Source organism: Erinaceus europaeus, chromosome 1, assembly GCF_950295315.1.
Source record: "Erinaceus europaeus chromosome 1, mEriEur2.1, whole genome shotgun sequence".
Classification (NCBI taxonomy): Eukaryota; Metazoa; Chordata; class Mammalia; order Eulipotyphla; family Erinaceidae; genus Erinaceus; species Erinaceus europaeus.
In genome coordinates, this window is record NC_080162.1 from 181,801,230 (window position 1) to 181,821,083 (window position 19,854).

The window sequence follows — 19,854 nt, forward strand, 5'->3', positions numbered from 1 at the left end:
CGACCCAGGGGTTGCACCGCTATAGGTCCAGCGAGGACAGACAAGGCCCCCTTTCCTCCTAAAGCTGGGACCAGGGCAGTGAGCATGCTGGCCCCCAGCGCGCGTGGGCACGAGGTCTGCGTCCCAGCTGGGTCCCGCCTCCTCCCCCCTCCCCGCGCCCCTCCTGCTTCCAGCACTACAAGTAGCCTAGACGGGAAGCGCCTTCCAGGAGGTCCTGGCTCCTTGACACGGCCAGATCTTTCTCAGCTGGGGAACTGCTGGGCGCACAAGAGGCCCGAGGCTCGCGGTCCCGGGCGCGCGCCGCCAAGCGCTCTGGTCCCCGCTCACTGCGCGCTCTCTCCCAGGTGCCTGCGTCGGTGGGGAGCAGCTGCAGCAGGTGGCATCCGGGGTGGGGTCAATGAAGCGCAACCTAAGGAAGATGTTGCGCTCTGGGGAGAAGAAGGAACCCCAGGGCGTTGTCTACCAGGGCGTGGAGGATGACATGGACGACTCCCAGGATTCTTTCAAGGTACCCTGTGCAGGGATGGGGTGGCTTTCTAAACTTTGTCCCTCTGGTCTCGAAGTTTCCTTGTGGGCAGCTCCGGGATGGGCGAGTGAGAGACCTAGAAATGGGGGAGGGGGCTGTTAGTCTTGGGCAGCGGAGGTGGTGCTGTAGCAGAGAAAACAGACCTCAGAGAGGAGAGATCCGAGCTGAGGGACCGCTCTCACGCTGCCAGCACACAGTGTCTGCTTTGTCTTTTTCTGTTTGCTTGTATGTTTGTTCAAGCTGTTCTTGCTCCTGAATGGGCAACTGCAGTCTGGGGAGACCTATTCAGAAAGTATCTGTAGCATTCGACTGCATCAGGCAATTGCCTAAAATCAGGACAATTCTGTAGCGTTTGCCAGTGGATTTTTTCATAGACTATATAGAACCAAGATATATATACTGAAGGACATTTTATTTTAATTCAGGTAACAATTAACATTGCTTTATAATACTACATACGTTTCAGAAGTGCATTGACAATCAACACGTGTATATTCTACAATAAGTTCATTGCTAAAAATTCAATTCTATCCTTTGTCTCTTTTGATCTACTTTACCCACTTACTCCCTTCTTGGAGTGAAACAGACAAAAACCTACACCTACAAGTGTCATAAGATGGCAGGACTAGCAGATTTCTTCTGGGAGTGAAGGGGGCATCAGGAAAGATCCTGTGGAGGGGTGGTCTCCGGGGCTTCTGCTTTCAAATAAATAAGTGGGTATACACTTTTTTGCTGTAAATGTCTTACGATGTATTTTAAGGGAGAGAGAGAAAAAAAACATCACCCCAACATGGTTCCACCCATTTTTGTTCTTGGTGGTGTTCTTGATGGTGTTCTTGATGTTCTCATCTTGTGCTGTGGATAGAACCTTTATGCATAACAGTCTATCTGCTTTTTTGTCTCCTGAGTCCAACCATCTGACATTTCATTTGTTATGACTGCTTGCATTGACTTCCCTCCTTCTGGCCCATTATAACTTTTATATGTTTTTGTTAAGACAAATACTTAAAGCACATGTATTTGATATCTCTATTTTAAAGCATACAATTAGAATTAGCTTCTCTAAAGAGTTCTAGTCTGCTATCTGTTCAGTTATGTCTAGTCATATAGTTCCAAACCCAGAGAACCTCCAGTGGCTAGTAGAAAACTGCACTGAAAGAAGATACAATAGTTTGTCCAAATAACATCCTTCCTTTAATTTCAAAACTTAAGTAGTGATGTTAAAATCCAAACTAACATTACAGATGTACTGAATTCATTTTCTTTTGTACATCTGATGATCCCATATAAAATATTTGGTTGTTGGAAAAGTCATGACACTTTTTTTTTGCATAGAAATATATATCAGGATTTTTCTGATAACCAAATGCTTTGATGTTCATTGGCCAATATCCATTCAACAGTATCTGTGAACATCCAAAATGAGTACTTACAGCCAAGGGCATGCAATTAGGATTGTGTGGACTACACACTACTGAAGAGGTCTATATTTTGTTCTTCCTGGAACTGTGGGCTGGGTGATATAACACCTTTATCTTCACTAGAGCATATCAAATCCAAATGCTAAAATACTTCCAGATGGATTTAGGAAAACTTTTTCTTTGAGAGATAAAACATCAAGTAAGGCCATATTTCTGTAAGAATCTCTTTTTAAATTTATTGCTTGATGCTACAAATTTGGAAATAGTTGGTTTCACATAGTCATACCCTATATATACCAAAACCGGTCATCCCTTATGTAGAATTTTCTACAAAGCCAAACATTTATATAATGGGAAGAGAAACCAGAGGATAAAATTTTGTAGTTGAAAATTACAACTACAGGCGGTAGCACACCTGGTTAAGCAGATACACACTACAATGCACAAGGACCCTGGTTCAAATCCCTGGTCCCCACCTATGGGGGAAAGCTTCACTAGTGAAGTAAAGCTGCAGATATCTCTCTGCATCGCTCCCTCTTTTTCTTCTCCCTCTCAATTTCTTTCTGTGTCTATCTAATAATAAATAAAGACTGTTTAATATAAAAACAAAGAAAGTGACAATTTTTAGAGACTACTACTAGTGGTTTTTATTTGTTTGTTTGTTTTAGGTACTACTTTGTGGTGGAGTACACACCACAGTTTAAAATTTTATATTATTTTTAAAATTTTATTTCAGCTTTATGTTAACTGAAAAATTCCTCAGTCGCTCAGTTCTTTATAAATTATATTAAATTACATCAAACAGCTTGACACACTATTATTTTTTAATAATTTTATTTATTATTGGATAGAGACAGAGATAAATTGGGAGGAGAGAGGGAGAGAGAGACACCTGCAGCCCTGCTTCACCACTTGTAAAGCTTTCCCCCGTAGGTGGGGACCAGGGGTTTGAACCTCGGTCTTTATGCACGGTAATGTGTGCACTTAGCCAGGTGTGCCACTGGCTGACCCCCACATTATTTTTATGATTTAATCTTAGTAGAAAAAGATTCTCTTTACATGGTGACATAGAGGTGCCATTAATTGTTCTCAATGATTTTTTAAAGCCTTAAGAAATTAAAATTCACCACTTAGTCCACAGTTCTAGTGTGTTTAATGAACCATGTAGCCTCATTTCTGATATTGAAGAGCTCTGCTGCCAGTCCCTGTTCAGGCACCATTTGCCATGCTAACTTCACGGGCAGGAGACAGACAGACAACCAGGGACTCATGGCTGAGCTGGGAACAGTTCAATCTTTATTGATGAGCGGGGCTGCAGTTCAACAATCTAATCTCTTCTAATCTAATCTTTCTTCATTCAAAAGCCCTGTCTTTTATGTCTCCTGAGGCAGAAGAGGAAGTACATAGGATAGGGGGTGGGGAGAAGGAAAATAGGGAGGGAACCAGTGGGGATTAAGCCAATGAAAACAGTGATTATGTAAATAGACCACAGCCTCAAGCAATGCAACAGAAGGGGTCTTAGAAGCAGAATTTAAAAGCATACCAACACTCTGCTGTTTTCTTTTCCACTCCTTTCTCCCTTTGCCCTCTCTGTCTTTTCTCCTGCCTCCTCCTCCCTTCCTTCCCTCTCTCTGGTTATGTTATTAACATATATGAAAGGATCAGGGGAAATAAATGCATAAACACATATATACACATTTAGTATAAATAGCATCATGAACAAATTAGAGAGCTTCTCTCATACTTTTTTTTTGGGGGGGTGTCTTAGAACCTTTTAAACTTAAACAGCATTAAGGATTCAAAAAAAAGCACTTGTTTATAATAGTTTAGTTACCAACCTTTATCATAATACAATTAAATTGTGGGAAATTAAAAAGAAAAACACAAGAATACACATCTCCTATCTTGATGACTGACAACACTGTGATGTTACCATACATCTTGTTGTCTCTAGAAAATGGGGGGGGGGGTGCTGGGTGGTGGTGCACCAGGTTAAGTGCACGTAGTACTTAGTGCAAGGACCCACTCAAGAATCCAGGCTCAAGCTCCTGGCTTCCCTCTCTGAGTTGGAATGCTTCACAAGTGGTGAAACAGGTCTGCAGGTGTCTATCTTTCTCTCTCCCTTTGTATCTCCCCCTCCTCTCTCACTTTCTCTCTGTTCTATCCAATAAAATGAAAAAATAATGACCACCAGGAGTAGTGGATTTATAACATGGGCACCAAGCCCCTGGAGAAAGAGAGGGGAAGCAAGGAAAGAAAGAAGGGAGGGAGGGAGGAAGGGAGGGAGGGAGGGAGAGAGAATAAGGAGGCAGGACTAGCTGATGGCACTCTATAGCTCAAGAAGTTTCATGAAATGTCCAGGAAGAAAGCTAGATTAAGAAGGGTTGTGGGGAGACAGGTAGACTAGAAAAGAGGAAAGGAGAGAGAACATGGCACACTTTAAGAAAAGGCAAACGCTAGAAGAAGAACTTTAAGAATGGAGTAGATCACTTGTGCTATAAAAGAGACTTACCAGAGTTTGGCTTTCAATCTCAGTTGTGGACCAACATTTGCAATTCACCCCTAGTTTTAGCCTTACTATTAATAACCAAGTATCAGGATATCGTTTTGATGTCACTTCTGGTGTCTCTGAATTGATATGTGATAACATTGTATCTAAACAGTGTAAAACTACTAGCAATAGAAAAGGCATGTCATTCATATTTGTTGATGATACATTTGTATTCACTTTTTTATTTCTTTATTGGGAGATTAATGTTTTACATTCAACAGTAAATACGATAGTTTGTACATGCATAATATTTCTCAGTTTTCCATATAACAATACCACCCCCACTAGGCCATCATGTTTCAGGACCTGAACTCTCCCCTCTACCCACCCCAGAGTCTTTTAATTTGGTGCAATACACCACACTTTTAAATACAGATAGACATCCTAGAAGTAACTTTGAATAAAAATCTTGCCAATCAATTGTCATTAAATAGGATTTTATAACATGCTATTTTTAATTAAGTCATAATGAAAACATAAGAAACATGGAAAAGAAAAGAATGGTAGAGAAACTAAAATAAAATATGAAAAACAAAACAAAATTTATTCTTATGATCTCAGTAGCCATGAGCATCTGTTTGGAATTATATGTTGTGTCCACTACACAAATTTCATTCTTATGCTTTCAAATATCTGATTTTGTTACTGACTTCATACTGTTATGGTGGTATTGACCTCAGCTTCTGTTATGCATTGATATTTAGCATCCATCAGTCAATCTCTATCTACTTTTCAAATCTTCAGTTTGCCACTTATTTAGTGCTTTGGGGGGCAATGGCATAAACTACCAATGTCCTGATATCCTGCCCAAAGTAAGCGAACACAAAGGCTAGCCTTTCTTTTTATATGAAGAGAATATTAAAGCAGTGAACTGGATCTAAGTTGATGTGGTGCACAACCTCAGAATTATTACTTCCCAGGATTGAGAGGGCATTCATTCTAAATGACTGGCCTATTAAATTATATGACAACATTTCAGTATTATTCTGGTATGTAATGAAATAATAGATAAAAACTGACTGTATGCAGGGAGGCCAGAGAGAAGATAGTAACTTAGATTCCTGGACTTAATTGTTGCATTCATGAAAATGTCATAAAAATCATGCATGCTATAATTGAAATATATTTTCACCAGTCATGATAATTTCTCTATATTTTGACTCTACTTATTATTTTTCATATCACATAAATTCATACACTTCAAAATAGTTTTTCTCAAGGCCTTTTATTTCTATAGCACATACCAGTTCTTTAACATTTAATAGACTTACCAACACTGAAGTATCTGCACAACTTTCTTACATTTGTCAGCATTTTGTACTTTTTTAAAAAAAATATTACCTATTTAAAGTATAGTTATTGTTGACGATAATTTAGCACTTACTAATTTACATTAATAAATTTCTATGTATGTGGTTGAACAATGTTTATAAACTTCTAGGTGGTTTTGGAAGGAAATTTATGTCCATTACAAAATTTTTTGAAGAAACGAAGAAAATGTAGCAGATATGATGATATAAGTGCCTCTCCTTTGCATTATGCTGCAGAAGAAGGTCAAGTCCAGCTGATGGAAATGATCCTAAATGACTCCCCATGTGAAGGTAAGGATACTTTGCAAGGCAAGCGGCACAATTTGTTTTTGTTATCACCAGAGCTTCATGTCTATAAGCCACTTTTTCAGGTTAAAGAGAAAGATATAAAGAGGGAGAGATACCACAGCACTGAAACTTCCCCCAGTGTCGTGGGAGGCCTGGGTCTCAAACCTGAGTTGCATGAATAGCAAATTAAGTATTCCCTTCCCTGGTGACCTCTCAGTCCCCTTCATAAAAAACATGGCCCCTTTAATTGCATTGGGGAGAGTGACCTGAAATAATTTCTAACTGTGGTTCAAGATTATAAAAGTCTGAATGTCAGGGAATCAGGCAGTAGTGCAGCGGGTTAAGCACAGGCGGTGCAAAGCGCAAGGACTGGTGTAAGGATCCCATTTCAAGCCCCCAGCTTCCCACGTGCAGGGGAGTCACTTCGCAGGTGGTGAAGCAGGTCTGCAGGTGTCTGTCTTTCTCTCCCCCTCTCTGTCTTCCCCTCCATGTGTAGCATTAGTGGTTCAGGTATCTGATCCAATTTATTCGTGGTTTAACTGTTTCTCATTAACATTTTGAACTTCTGCCAAACACTCTACTAATATTTTTGAGGGAATAATTTAATGTTTTCCTCTCAACAAAGTTGCACAATGCAAAACATATATATATTTTACCCTTCTTCCCTTCTCTCCCTTCCTCCTCTGTTTTTTCTGCCTTTCTATTTATTTTAACATTGAATGTAAAAAAGAAGATTTAAAAAGACAATTTACAGAATTCCACACTAGCTGTATGATGTTGGAAAGATTTTGAACCTATCTAAACCTTGTATTTCTTGATATTTTTCATCTTTACATGATTCCTTGTGAATGTTGGAGGGTTGAAGGAATTAATGGTTGTTCTGAACCTAATACAGGACCTAGAGAGAGCATAGTTATTGCTCCCGTATAATATTACTATTGTCCAGCAGTCTTCAAATTAATACTACAGATAAAACATATAGTAATAGGAATATATATGTATATATATATATATTTGTTTCCAGGGTTATCGCTGGGGATCAGTGCTAGCCACCACACCCTGTGGTCATTTTTATTCCCCCCCCCCTTTTTCCTATTTTATTCAGTAGGGCAGAGAAATTAAAAGGGGAGGAGGAGATTGAGAGAGAGAGAGAGATAAGACACCTAAAGACCTGCCTCGCCACTTGTGATGTGTCCCTGCTGCAGGTGGGGACCAGAGTTCAAACCCAGGTCCTTGCACATGGTACTTTCCTCTTTTGACTGGGGCCACCACAGCCCGGCCCTCAGCTCAGGAGTATAGATTTCATATGAATACTATAGTAAACAGTTCACTCACTGGACAGTCAGTGCCTTACTTCTATTCATCTCTTAAGGTGTTATTAGATGATATTTTAAACTTGAAGGTATACATACATACTTTTTTTTTTTTTTTGCTTCAAGATTTATCACTGGGCTAAGTGCTGGCACTACAAATCCATTGCACCTGGTGGCCAATTTTTCCTTTTTTCTTTTCCATAATGTTTATTAGGACAGAGAGAAACTGAGAGAGAAGGGGAGATAGAGAGGTAGAGAAAGACAGACACCTGTAGACCTGCTTCACCATTTATGAAGTACCCCCACTGCAGGTGGGGAAACAGGGCTGGAACCCAGATCCTTGTGCATGCTGATATGTGCGCTTAACTGGGTGTGCTACCGTCTAGCCCCCTATATATTCATTTTTACAAGGAAAGGAAAGCCCATTACAGAGCATGTGGCACTGAGTTTTGAAATAACTGAGCCTGCAAAGGATGTTAAACATCACCCAATCAGATGCTCGGGGTGGAGCACCTGGCTGAGCACACGTGTTCCAATGTGTTCCGGGCCCTGCTCCCCACCTGCAGAAGGGAAACTTCGCAGCAAATAGTGAAGCATGGCCACAGTTATCTCTCTTTTTCCCTGCCTATCTTCCCTCTTGATTTCTCTCTGTCTCTATCCAATCAATAAATAATAATAAAAATTAAAAGTATTCAGTCAAATCTAGTCCATATTTTTGTTGTCTTTGCCTAGTGCTGAATATGATGGACAATTATGGAAATACTCCTCTACACTGGGCCGCAGGAAAAAATCAGGTTGAAAGTGTTCGATTTCTACTTAGCAAAGGAGCCAATCCAAACCTCCGGAACAGGAGCATGATGGCACCCCTCCACATTGCTGTGCAGAACTTCAACAATGAGGTGATGAAGGTAAGAAGATTTCTGAGCAGCTCACAAGGATCTGACCATATTGGCGTGGGCAGAGATCCATGTTCAGCTGTGTGGGATAAATAATAAACCTAAGCTGCCAAGTCAAACAAAATGTGTTGATTACAATGTTGGCTTGACTTTTGACCATTAAATGATGATGGTATTAGCACTGCTGATGGTATAGTCACAGTCATCTTTATTGAGTAATTCTTATGTACCAAATTTTTTTTTTCATTAATGGGATAGAGACAGTCAGAAATCAAGAGGGAAGGGGGAAATAGAGAGGAAGAGAGACAGAGAGACACCTGCAGCCCTGCTTCACCACTTGCAAAGCTTTCCCCCTGAAGGTGGGGGACCAAGGGCTCGAACCTGGGTCCTTGTGCATTGTAACATGTGCTCTCAACCAAGTGCACCACCACCCAGCCCCCCAAGTATATTTCCCAAAGGCTCATATTTTCAGTTTTAAAAATCTGCATAAAATTTATATTTTACAAAATATAATTTATATATGTAATTATACAGCTATATTTATATATTACACATAATATATCACATTTTATATTGTTTATAATTACATGTAATATCTATATTACATTTAACGATATAAAATAAATTAAATTATGAAGTTATTGTTATCTCTATTTCGTAACTTAGAAAACTATGAAACTGAGAATTGACTTAATAAACAATCTGCCAGATGTTGCATATCTGATAAAGTAAGATTAAAAATTTTGACCTCTTCTTTATGTCTTAAAGCAAATTAGAACTTTACAACTTTTATCTGATTTTACCATTCAGAGAAAAAGATGGTGGCTGGGAGAGTGGTGAGTAGAGCACTCTTAATGTTACCCTGCCTCAGGTCCTGGGTCAGATCCCCCACACTAAAAGGAACACCACAGACTGCATCAAAGAAATGCCAGGGATGTAGAATGGTGCTTTGCTGTTGCTTCCTCTCTTGTCTCACCCTTTTTTCTACCATCTAAAACAATAGAGAAGAAAGTTTGGACTGGGAGATTGCTCCATGGCATGTATGTACAAGGTCCTAGGCAATACATTTTAAAACTATGGTAGACATAGGTGGAATATTACTCAATAGAGACTAGAAATTATCACTTGCTGTGTTTGTTAGAGTAGATAATGTAATGGATGGCATATCCTAGCAGAACATATAAAGGTACTATTTATAGATGTCTTATTTTTTTCCAAGCGTTGAGAGTGAGTTTAGTCAAATAGAGGATCCCTGGAAAATTCCTAATGGGTAAGTTTTGGGCCATAACTTTCAAGATACCTCAGTCTCACTGGCACTCTAGGAAACACACATTCCTAGAAAGAAGAATACAATTTATAAGTGGATCATATTCTAGAAATCCTTTTTTTATTGTTTTATTGCCACCAGGATTATTGCTGGGGCTCAGTGCCAGCAAATCCACTGCTCCCAATGGCTTTTTTTTTTTTTTTTTTTTACCATTTTTCTCCTTTTTCTTGCTTTTATTTGATAGGACAGAGAAAAATTGAAAGGGGAAAGAGACAGAGAGGAAGAGAGAAACATAGACACCTGCAGGCGTGCTTTACCACTAATGAAGTGGCCCTCCTGCAGGTGGGGAGCAGGGGCTCGCTTAACACTTAACCACTTACCCGACCACACCATTGCCTGGCCTCGAATTTTTTTCTTTTTTTTTAGAAAGGCATTTCTCCTCATGAATGGAGGTAGTTATATTGTCATGAGTGGCATGGAGATGAAGAGAGGATTGAATCAGAAAAAAAAAAAGGGACAACTATGTATAAATGTGGATAGGTAGTTGTAGAGATGATGGTTGGCCCATGTCTACAACCTTAGGGGAACTGTGGTGGATTACAATTGGGAGTCTGAAGATTCAGAACTTTGGTGGTGGGAATGGTGTGGATTCAAATCCCTGTCGACATGTAATTCTGTAATATAAAAATAAATAAATAATTTTTTAAAAGAAAGGACAAATAGGGCTAGGTGGTGACACACCTGGTTGCATGCACATGTTACAATGCACAGGGACCCAGGTTCGAGCCATGGTGCCTACCTGCAGGGGGGAAGCTTTACAAGTGATGAAGTAGGTCTGCAGGTGTCTCTCTGTCTCCCTTTCTTCGTTCCTCTCCCCTCTCAATTTCTGGCTGTCTCTATCCAATAAATAAAAATAATATAAAAATTTTTTAAAAAAGGAAAAATAAAGTAAAAAAAAAGAAAGTCATTTCTAAGTTAAGTAATTTAAAACTTACCATATGTTTTCCTTTAGAGACAATACCATAATGCTATCATGCTAGTTCATGATATAGCAAACATCAGCAGCTATAGCAAAATATAATAGGCTACTGGCTTGAACAGCAAACATTTATTCTTCACAGTTCTGGAAATACCAAGATATCAGTGGCAGATTTTATGTCTGATGAAGGTCTAATTCCTAGTTATAAAAAAAATGTGATCTCACTCAGTCCTTGCAAACTTTCCTCCTGACTGAAGGTATCAGAGAACTTTCTATATGTCTAGGACACTGATTTTAGTCATGAGTGCTCTGCTTTAATAATCAAAGCATTAAAAGGCCCCACTTCCTTAGTGTCATTTCATTGGGGACTATGATTTTAACATACAAATGTTGAGGCCCTTATTTGGTCCAATCCAACCACACCTGGTAAGAGAGAGAGCACTCACCAGGTAGGATATATGCCTTGCTATATGCATGGCCTAGGATTGGACCCCAGGATCACGTGAAAGTTAACAAAGCACAAGAGGGAGCTCTGGTAGTGTGTTAGCGCTTCCTCTCAGTCTCTGTTTCCTTTTCAATGTGAATGAAAAAAAAAGAATAACACAGGTGAAATCATGTATGAATGAGGTCCTGGCTCTCAAAAAAATGTGAATATAACAAAACCTACTTTCCTTCTAAATCATCTAATATATTTCAGAGATATCTATGATGTTCATGTTCCCTTTAGTCCAAACACCTTTCTCTCAGTCTCCTGAATCCTTGATTCTTTTAATCTTGAAATAGAGGATTTGAAAGGAGCCCTCTCTCTTGTTTTCCCATTGTAAAATGTATATAACTCTATCATAATTTTTAGCAAATAATATATCTACTGACACTGTCAAGATGCAGTTCTTCAATATAAAAATAAATAATTAAAAAAAGAAAAGGGAAAATACAGGTTAGGTGGTGACCTATATACATTATAGATATACATAGACTGTTGTCACAGGGATTTCACTATTCTAGGATAACTTTTTTCAGATAGAAAGGAAGAGGCAGAGACAGAGAGAATGGGAGAGAGGGAAAGATACCACATTACTGAAGCTTCCCCCAAGCATGATATTGTAATAAAAATGTAATGTGCTTTTGTCCCCCATGGGCTGGCTTTCCTTGAGAGGAAATTGTGAGTGAGAGGTTCAACTATCTCTAACCATCAAAGCTACTGGCAAATCATGGCTAATGAATGAGTGAATGTGAAAATAGAGGTTCTGGCTGAAAAAGGAGAGAGCCTAAGTATTAGTACCCAAAATGAATTAGGGAAGCCCCTTGAGGAAATTATTACGAAGGCCTTTGGTAACAGAATAACATCTGCATTATTCATGAGCCAGGTGCCTCTTCTGTATCATCTGGTTTGAGCCTTTGATGATTGTTGGCATCCCCCAAGAGATGTCAGGTGTTTCCCCAAGGAGCTCTAATGCTTCCTTTGAAGACTGTTTTTTTTTTAGAAACAAATGCCCATTGACTTTATTAATCTTGATTCTAAATGCTTGATTTGGGATTTCAAAGATAAGTAACAGTTGGAAAGTTTATTGCTAATTAGAAATCTGACACCTTCAAGGCTCACAAATGCATTACAACAGAATTGAAATTCTTTCCCTTCCATGCTCTCCTCAACCATTAATTTATTGTTTAGCATAGCTGGGGTCTTCCACTTTTACCATCCTGGACTATTTGATCACACACATATATAGAGCAAGAGATAGAGACCGAGAGATCATAGCAACAGAACTCCCTCCAGGGCTACAGCATCCCCCATGTGCTGCCAGTACTAGAATCTGGAACTCACGTGTGGCTAGGCATGTGCCCTCCATGAAAAAAACTATATATTTGTTTATTTTAATGAGAGATATGCAGTAAGAAAGATACACACAGGTAGAAAGACAGAGTCCTACTGCTCATCTCTGGCTGATAGTGGAAGAAGGGATTGAACCTAGGACCATGGAATCTCAGGCAGGCAAACCTATCACATAACCACTATGCTGTCTTCCCAGCTCCCCAAACATTTTCAACCTGACCCCTACTCCCCATTATACCAGAAATGAAGAAAATAGAGGGTGACTTTGGGGGCACCTTGCTGTGTCCTCGGAAATAGGATTCCTCTAGACCGGTTTCTGTCTGTTCTCTCTATAGGTCAGGCCTGTGCCTCAGCGGCTCTGGTCAATTTACAGTGCCTTTCCATTGTACACTCTGGAATCCTTATCAAAAACCTTGTCCTGCTTCCTATCAAGTTATAATATGAAAATAATTGTTGCTACAGAGCATACGCAGGAGACCTGGAGCACACTGGCGGGGAGTGAGGAGGTAGCCTTGTTTCTCAAGAGCCCAGAAGTCTTAGTTCTTGCAAATTATCCTCAAATTATTCAGTAGTTTAACCATCCCAAGAGGTTTCTTGAATTCTCATCAAAGGGATCCCTGAGGCTTCATCCACAGACCTTCCAGACTTGCCTGGTCATGACCAAATGTTAGATGACTACACAGTTTAGTTGCTCTCTTTGGGACCCCTGTCACATACAATTCAACTGTGTGAAAGAGTCCGCCTATAACAGTGTAAGAATCACACTTTACTAAATGATATACATCTATGACTCTAAGGGGACAAAGAGAGAAAAATCTCTTCCTACAGATTTTATTTTTTAAAAAAGATTTATTTGTGAAAGAGAGGAGGAGAACCAGGGCATCGCATTGGCACATGCAGTGCCAGAGATTGAAGTCAGTACCTTATGCCTGAACACCTGATACTTTATCCACTGTGCTACCTCCCAGGTTGTACTTCCTACAAATCTATATATTTGCCTCCAGGGTTATCGCTGGGGGCTCAGTGCCTGCACTATGAATCCACTGCTCCTGGAGGCCATTTTTCCCATTTCCTTGTCCTTGTCGTCATTGTATAGGACAGAGAGAAATAGAGAGAGGAGGGGAAGACAGAGAGGGGGAGAGAAAGATAGACACCTGCAGACCTGCTTCACCTCCACTGAAATAATCGCCCTGCAAGTGGGGAGCTGGGGGCTCGAACCCGGATCCTTATGCGGTCCTTGTGCTTTGCACCATGTGCACTTAACCAAATGCACTACTGACTGGCCCCAGTCCAACAGATTTTAATGAGTTACTTTACACACTAGAGTTTTGTGAAATGACCAGAGCTGGATGTTGCCCCACTGCTTAGTGGCACATAAAGTTAAAACACTGTCACTCCATCAAGCATTTTCAGGAAAAGGGGAGGCTCATTTTTTTATTTATTCAGATTTATTTTTTATTGATTCACCATTGACTTATAAAATTGTAAAATAATAGGGGTATGATTCCAAACAGTTCCCATCACCAGAGTGCTGTGTTTCTGTCCCCTCCATTAGAGACTGCAGTAGTTCTCCCAATGTCACTGATCTGGCTGAGTCTGCAGCTCTCTGTTACCTATGTGTGTATAACACATTTTTTTCCTTCCTAGTTTTTTCAATGGTCTTATCTTCATTTCCTTTCTAAGTCACCCCTATTATTACTTCTGGGTATCTTTCCTTTTTTCCTCTTATCTCTCTCAGATAAGAAAAATAATGAGGTTCATTTTTATCATTTGAACCTGAAATGGAGGCAGAAGTTATACTCAAATAACCCCTACTTTTAAATTTTTTAATATTTACTTATTTATTTTCCCTTTTTTTGCCCTTCTTGTTTTATTACTATAGTTACTGTTATTGATGTCAGCATTGTTGGATAGGACAGAGAGAAATAGAGAGAGGAGGGGAAGACAGAGAGGGGGAGAGAAAGCTTGACTCCTGCAGACCTGATACACCACCTATGAAGTGATTCCCCTGCAGGTGGGGAGCCGCGGGCTACAACTGGGTGCCTCAAACTGGGATTCTTAGGCTGGTCCTTGTGCATTGTGCCATGTGCACTTAACCTGCTGTACTACCGCCCAACTTCCCAATTTTCTTTTTTTTAAATTTTTTATTGGTAAGCTATTATTGAATTTGTTTTTTCTATTTTTGTTGTTGTTTTTAATTTATTTTATTTTACCTTTTTTTAATTTATAAAACTGTAACACTGACAAAACCATAGGATAAGAAGGGTACAACTCCACACAATTCCCACCACCAGAACCCTGTATCTCACCGCCTCCACTGATAGTTTTCCTATTTAACCCTCTGGAAGTATGGACCAAGATCATTGTGGGATGCAAAAGGTGAAAGGTCTGGCTTCTGTAACTGCTTCCCTGCTGAACATCGGCATTGACAGGTCGATCCATACTCTCAGCCTGCCTCTCTCTCTCTCTTTCCCTCGTGGGGCGGGTTCTGGGGAAGCAGAGCTCCAGGACACATTGGTGGGGTTGTCTGTCCAGGGAAGTCTGGTTGGCATCATGCTAGCATCTGGAACCTGATGGTTGAAAAGAGAGTTAACATGTAAAGCCAAAAAAATTGTAAAGCTAATCATGAACTTAAAGGCTGGAATAATGCAGATGAAGATTTGGGGGTGGGGGGTTCTCTGTTTTGTAGATTGCTAGTGAGCATATTTTATTATATTCCAAAGGGCCTGTGGCTATACTAGTTTTTTTTTCTTTCCCCTGAGCCTGAAATCTGATATGCAGGTGGATCCAAATTATTATCTGAGGAGAAGATGTTATGGCTGGAAAAAGGGCCAGAAAGCTGGATCAGGGAAGAGAGTAGCTCCCTAATATGGGAAAGGGGTATAAATATTGTTGACTGTAAACCCCATCAATCTGATGTGATCTGGGGCCCATAATCATCACATTTTTTTCCTTCCTAGTTTTTTCAGTGGTCTTGTTTTCATTTTCTTTCTAAGTCACTTCTGTTACTACTTTTGGGTATCTTTCCTTTTTTTCTCTTATCTTTCTCAGATAAGAAAAAAAATAATAAAAATAATAATGTATCATTTGAACCTGAAATGGAGGCAGAAGTTATACTCAAATAACCCCTACGTTTTAATTTTCAAAGAACACTTACAAAGAGAGAAAGAGAACTGGAAAACCAGGAAGTGGTTCCAGGTCAAAGCAGAGGGGAGGCTGGAGACATCAGGTCTTCTGATGTGCTGAATCATGCCTTCCCAGACTGTGGTGGATCCTTTGTGGTTTTGGCAAAAGATAAAGAGATCAGACTGGAGTCACAGTACACAGCTTGATAGTTCAGCACAGTTGTAGGGACAGAAAGCAAGCTACCCCATGGGCAGAGCTAGTTGATTCACTTAAAGATTTTGTCCTCGGAAGAGATATTTATATGAGACTACTATTTTTAGATTTGATATAAAATAAAGACTGAAGTTCTATAGATTGTTGGCCAGGAGTCAGCTGGAAACCACCAGCTGATGAGGATAAAGAAGCTTCAATTAATTTCTGTTAGAAAATTGGTAAACCATTGTATTAGGAATGATATTTTCTTATAGAATAAATTTCTGTTTCAGTTTAAATTTGAATGAATTGAATTAATCTATACTAGTGTTTTGCCAGGCTAGCATGGTGGTGCCACTTCCTGGGCACATACTCTCTGAGTTGGAGAGAACATGACCGGAGCCAGCCTGGGCTGCTACTCACTCAGAGATGTGAGAGAGATGACTCAGGAACAGAATCGTGGTGGCAAGGCAATTCGATCCTTTATTGATCAGAGAGCCCAGGCTTTTAAAGGTCTCATCCAGAAGTGGCAAGTTGGAAATGGAAAGGGCTAGGAAAGGGGCAGAGAAAGGAAAAGGGGCTGGGAAAAGTAGGAACTTCCTTAGCAACTGTTGTGAGGGTTTTAATTGGTAGGATTAATAATATCCTGCAGGCAGGGAGGGTAGAAAGAAGATAGATCAAAGGAATGGAATGAGTGGGGATCTTTCAGGCAAAACAATGATTATGTAGATAATTAGGGAGCAGGCCATAGTATCTGGAATGTAGGGTGCTTTGTGAGGCAAGGAGTCTAATAAGAAGAGAGGATGGATGTCCCCTCAAGTCAAGCCCTGCCAAGCTCAACCACATCCTCACAATTTCCCAACAGTGTTCTATGAAATTCTCCTTCTAGTAAACAAAATGGACTGCTTATTTACATTTTTGAAAATACTTTCTAGATAATAGGAAGAAAAATAATTATTGGAACAGGAAATTAAAAAAACTATTCCTTTTTCACTCTCTTCCTCTTTTCTCTTTTTTTCTCCCTCCCTTCCTCTTTCTCCTACCCATACATTACAAATAACTCCAAAAGCTTAGCTTTTTTTGAGGATGTTAGCTAACACAGTTCACTTAAGATAAGCAAGGAGGATTTAGTAAGCTATGTTGACCAGTATCTATAGTTCTTACTTGATTCTATATTATTTTAATTGATATGATATATAAGTTAATGTCATCTTAAAAGTTTACTTAGCACTCACTATGTGTGCAACATTATGTACCAGATTCTCTTGGGGAAAAGATTGAAAACAGATGAATGAGCACATGGTCCCTGGCACAGGAAAGTTTATAGTCGATAACTTATAAATAAGTAAAGGACAAATGTTATATTTTAAAAAACGCAGCTTCAACTTTTTCACAAATTATTCCCATCTTTTGTGCAGGTCTTAACTGAGCACAGCAACACTAATCTTAATTTGGAAGGAGAAAATGGAAACACAGCTGTGATAATTGCTTGTTCCAAAGACAATAGTGAAGCACTACAAATTTTGGTTTGTATTTCAATCACACCTTTTGGTTTCATTCATTAGTGATTATTGTTGTGTTAATAGCTTTCCATTTATATTATTTGCAAAGTTTAAAACACAAAGAACAACAACAGAGAGACAGTTCTCAGGGCTGGGCGGTGGTACACTTGGTTAAGTGCACATATTACCATGCACAAAGACTCAGATTTGAGCCCTGATCCCCACTGGCAGAGAAAAATCTTCACAAGTGGTGAATCAATACAGCAGGTGTCTCTCTGTCTCTCTCTTCCTCTCTACCTCCCCATACCTCTCAATTTTTTTTCTATCAAGTATAATAAAGTCTAAAAAGATAAATAAAAGTAAAGAAAAATAGTTCTCTGTGGTTTTTATATTTGTGCACACCTCTTAAATTGTGAATGATCTAAGATTGCTTATAGAAAACCAAAAGGTAAGCTAACAATAAAAGACCACTGTTAAATAACAAGAGAGAAAATCAAAGTGAAAAGAAAATATACAAAACAGTTTGAGCTGAAACTAGTGGTCAGGCTGAAGTACACAATTAATAGCCTATGTATTATACTACGACTATACTTTGGATTCTGAGTTTTTGCATTGTCCAAGGAATATCCAATATAGTTAACTGCAGAGTTATTATTGGACCCATGAAATAAAAGCCAAGTGCAATATAGCCATTCATGTTTCCAAGATAAGAAGTTACTGTCTTAGATTTTTTTAAAGGGGAGGCCTGGTGATAGAATAGCTAAGGGAGAAGCTCTAAAAGTAGAGTTGTTTTTTATGGTGAGAATTTCTGATGTGGTTTATAAATTCTGGAGATCTTCATCTAAGTGCAGGACTCCTGCTCCTTTGTAGTCTCCTCCAATCTTGGTGGCAGAATTCCAGTGAATAACAGAGTAATATCCTTTCAAATATTTCTCTTCTTCCACTGCTTCCCATGGCCATTTATTCTTTTTTAAAAATTGTATTTGATAGATCAGAGAGTAATTGAGAGCAGGTAGAAGATAGAGAGATAGACCTGCACACCTGCTGCAACACTCATGTAACTTCCCTATTGCAGGTGGGGAGCAGGGGCTTGAATCCCAGGGCTTATTAATCCCAGGCCTTATACATGATAACATGTACACTCAACCAGATGCTCTAATGCCTGGGTCCCTCAAATATTTCCTAATCACTTGCATGTTATTCAGGTTATCATTTATTATCCAATTTTCCTCTCAACCACCCCAAGAAAAAGATAAATTATATATATATTATATTATATATATACACATATATACATATATATATATATATTAGAAGGAAAAATGTAAAAATTCAAGTTCAATAATATGGATTCATTATATAAGACTTTGTGTACCCCCAAATGAGATATATAATTGCTAAAATTTTATTTTCATTAATAGTGCTAGATATTATAATGGTAGAGAACCAGAGTCATTCCTGAATCTCAGAGGTCCCAGGTTCAATAACTAACACCATTATAAGCCAGAGCCAAGCGTTGCCCCCTGGTCTTTGATATTCATTCTCTCTCTCTCTCTCTCTCTCTCTCTCTCATTAACATGAATCTTTTTTAAAAACTGTCTAAAATTGCTTTTTCCTAAAATATTAATAGTTTGGTTTAAAACTGCTTTTGATCAACATGATTCAACTTATACACATAAAATTACTTTGCCAATGAAATTAGACAAAATAGTGCTGGTCAGTAGTGCACTGGGTTGAGCACACACATTAACCATGTATAAAGGACCAGGGTTCAAGCCTTTGATCCAACCTGCAGGTGGGGGTTTAACAAACTGCTATGCAGTTCTTCAGGTGTCTCCCTCCCTCTCTATTGATCCCCATGCCCCTCTCAATTTCTCCTTGTCTTATCAAAATAAAAAGTAAAAATAATTCTTTAAAAAAATCCAGCAGAAACAGAACAGTGAATTGTGGATTCATCTGTATAGGCATCAAGCTCCAACAATAGCCCTAGTGGCAGTAAAATAAAATAAAATAAAATTCTGTATATTGTCTTCTAAAATATAACACCATTTTTTCCCTTAGAAGGTGAGATTAGAAGTAATGTTCACTTCTTCACACTGAATTTTTCTCCATTCTCCATCCTTATTACTTGGGATTAGCTTCTGCCATTTAATATATGGTTTTTCTTTTCCTCCAGTTAAATAAAGGAGCTAAGCCATGTAAGGCAAATAAGTGGGGAGGTTACCCTGTTCACCAGGCTGCATTTTCTGGTGCCAAAAAATGCATGGAAATAATATTAAAGTACGGTGAGTAGAAGCTTTCCTATATAATATACCATAAGAGTCTTCTATGAAGGATATGATTCATTTGATAAATTTTGATATACTTTTAATAGAAGTTATACAAATGTCTAAATTTCCTAACTTAAAAAAATCTGTTCATTTATATTTGTCATTCTGAATTTTTATTTTCTTCTAAAGGTGAAGACCATGGATATAAAAGGCATTCTCATATTAACTTTGTGAATAATGGGCGGTCTAGCCCTCTCCACATGGCAGTTCAAAGTGGAGACTTAGAAATGATTAAAATGTGCTTAGACAATGGTGCACAGTTGGACCTAATGGAGGTAAATATAACTATTCTTACATGGCTCCTTGCACTTCACGCCCT

General features: G+C 39.0%; 1 protein-coding gene across 1 annotated transcript in view; it reads left to right on the plus strand.

Moving 5' to 3' along the window:
- Positions 1–235: 235 nt before the first annotated feature.
- Positions 236–19,854, plus strand: part of TRPA1 (transient receptor potential cation channel subfamily A member 1) — a 49,842-nt gene continuing 30,223 nt past the window's right edge. The window contains exons 1-6 of the mRNA XM_060202260.1: positions 236–508; positions 5,940–6,099; positions 8,142–8,317; positions 17,122–17,229; positions 19,382–19,490; positions 19,665–19,810. Of these exons, the coding sequence (XP_060058243.1) occupies positions 398–508; positions 5,940–6,099; positions 8,142–8,317; positions 17,122–17,229; positions 19,382–19,490; positions 19,665–19,810 (810 nt within the window). The 5' untranslated portion in view covers positions 236–397. The remainder of the gene's footprint in view (positions 509–5,939; positions 6,100–8,141; positions 8,318–17,121; positions 17,230–19,381; positions 19,491–19,664; positions 19,811–19,854) is intronic.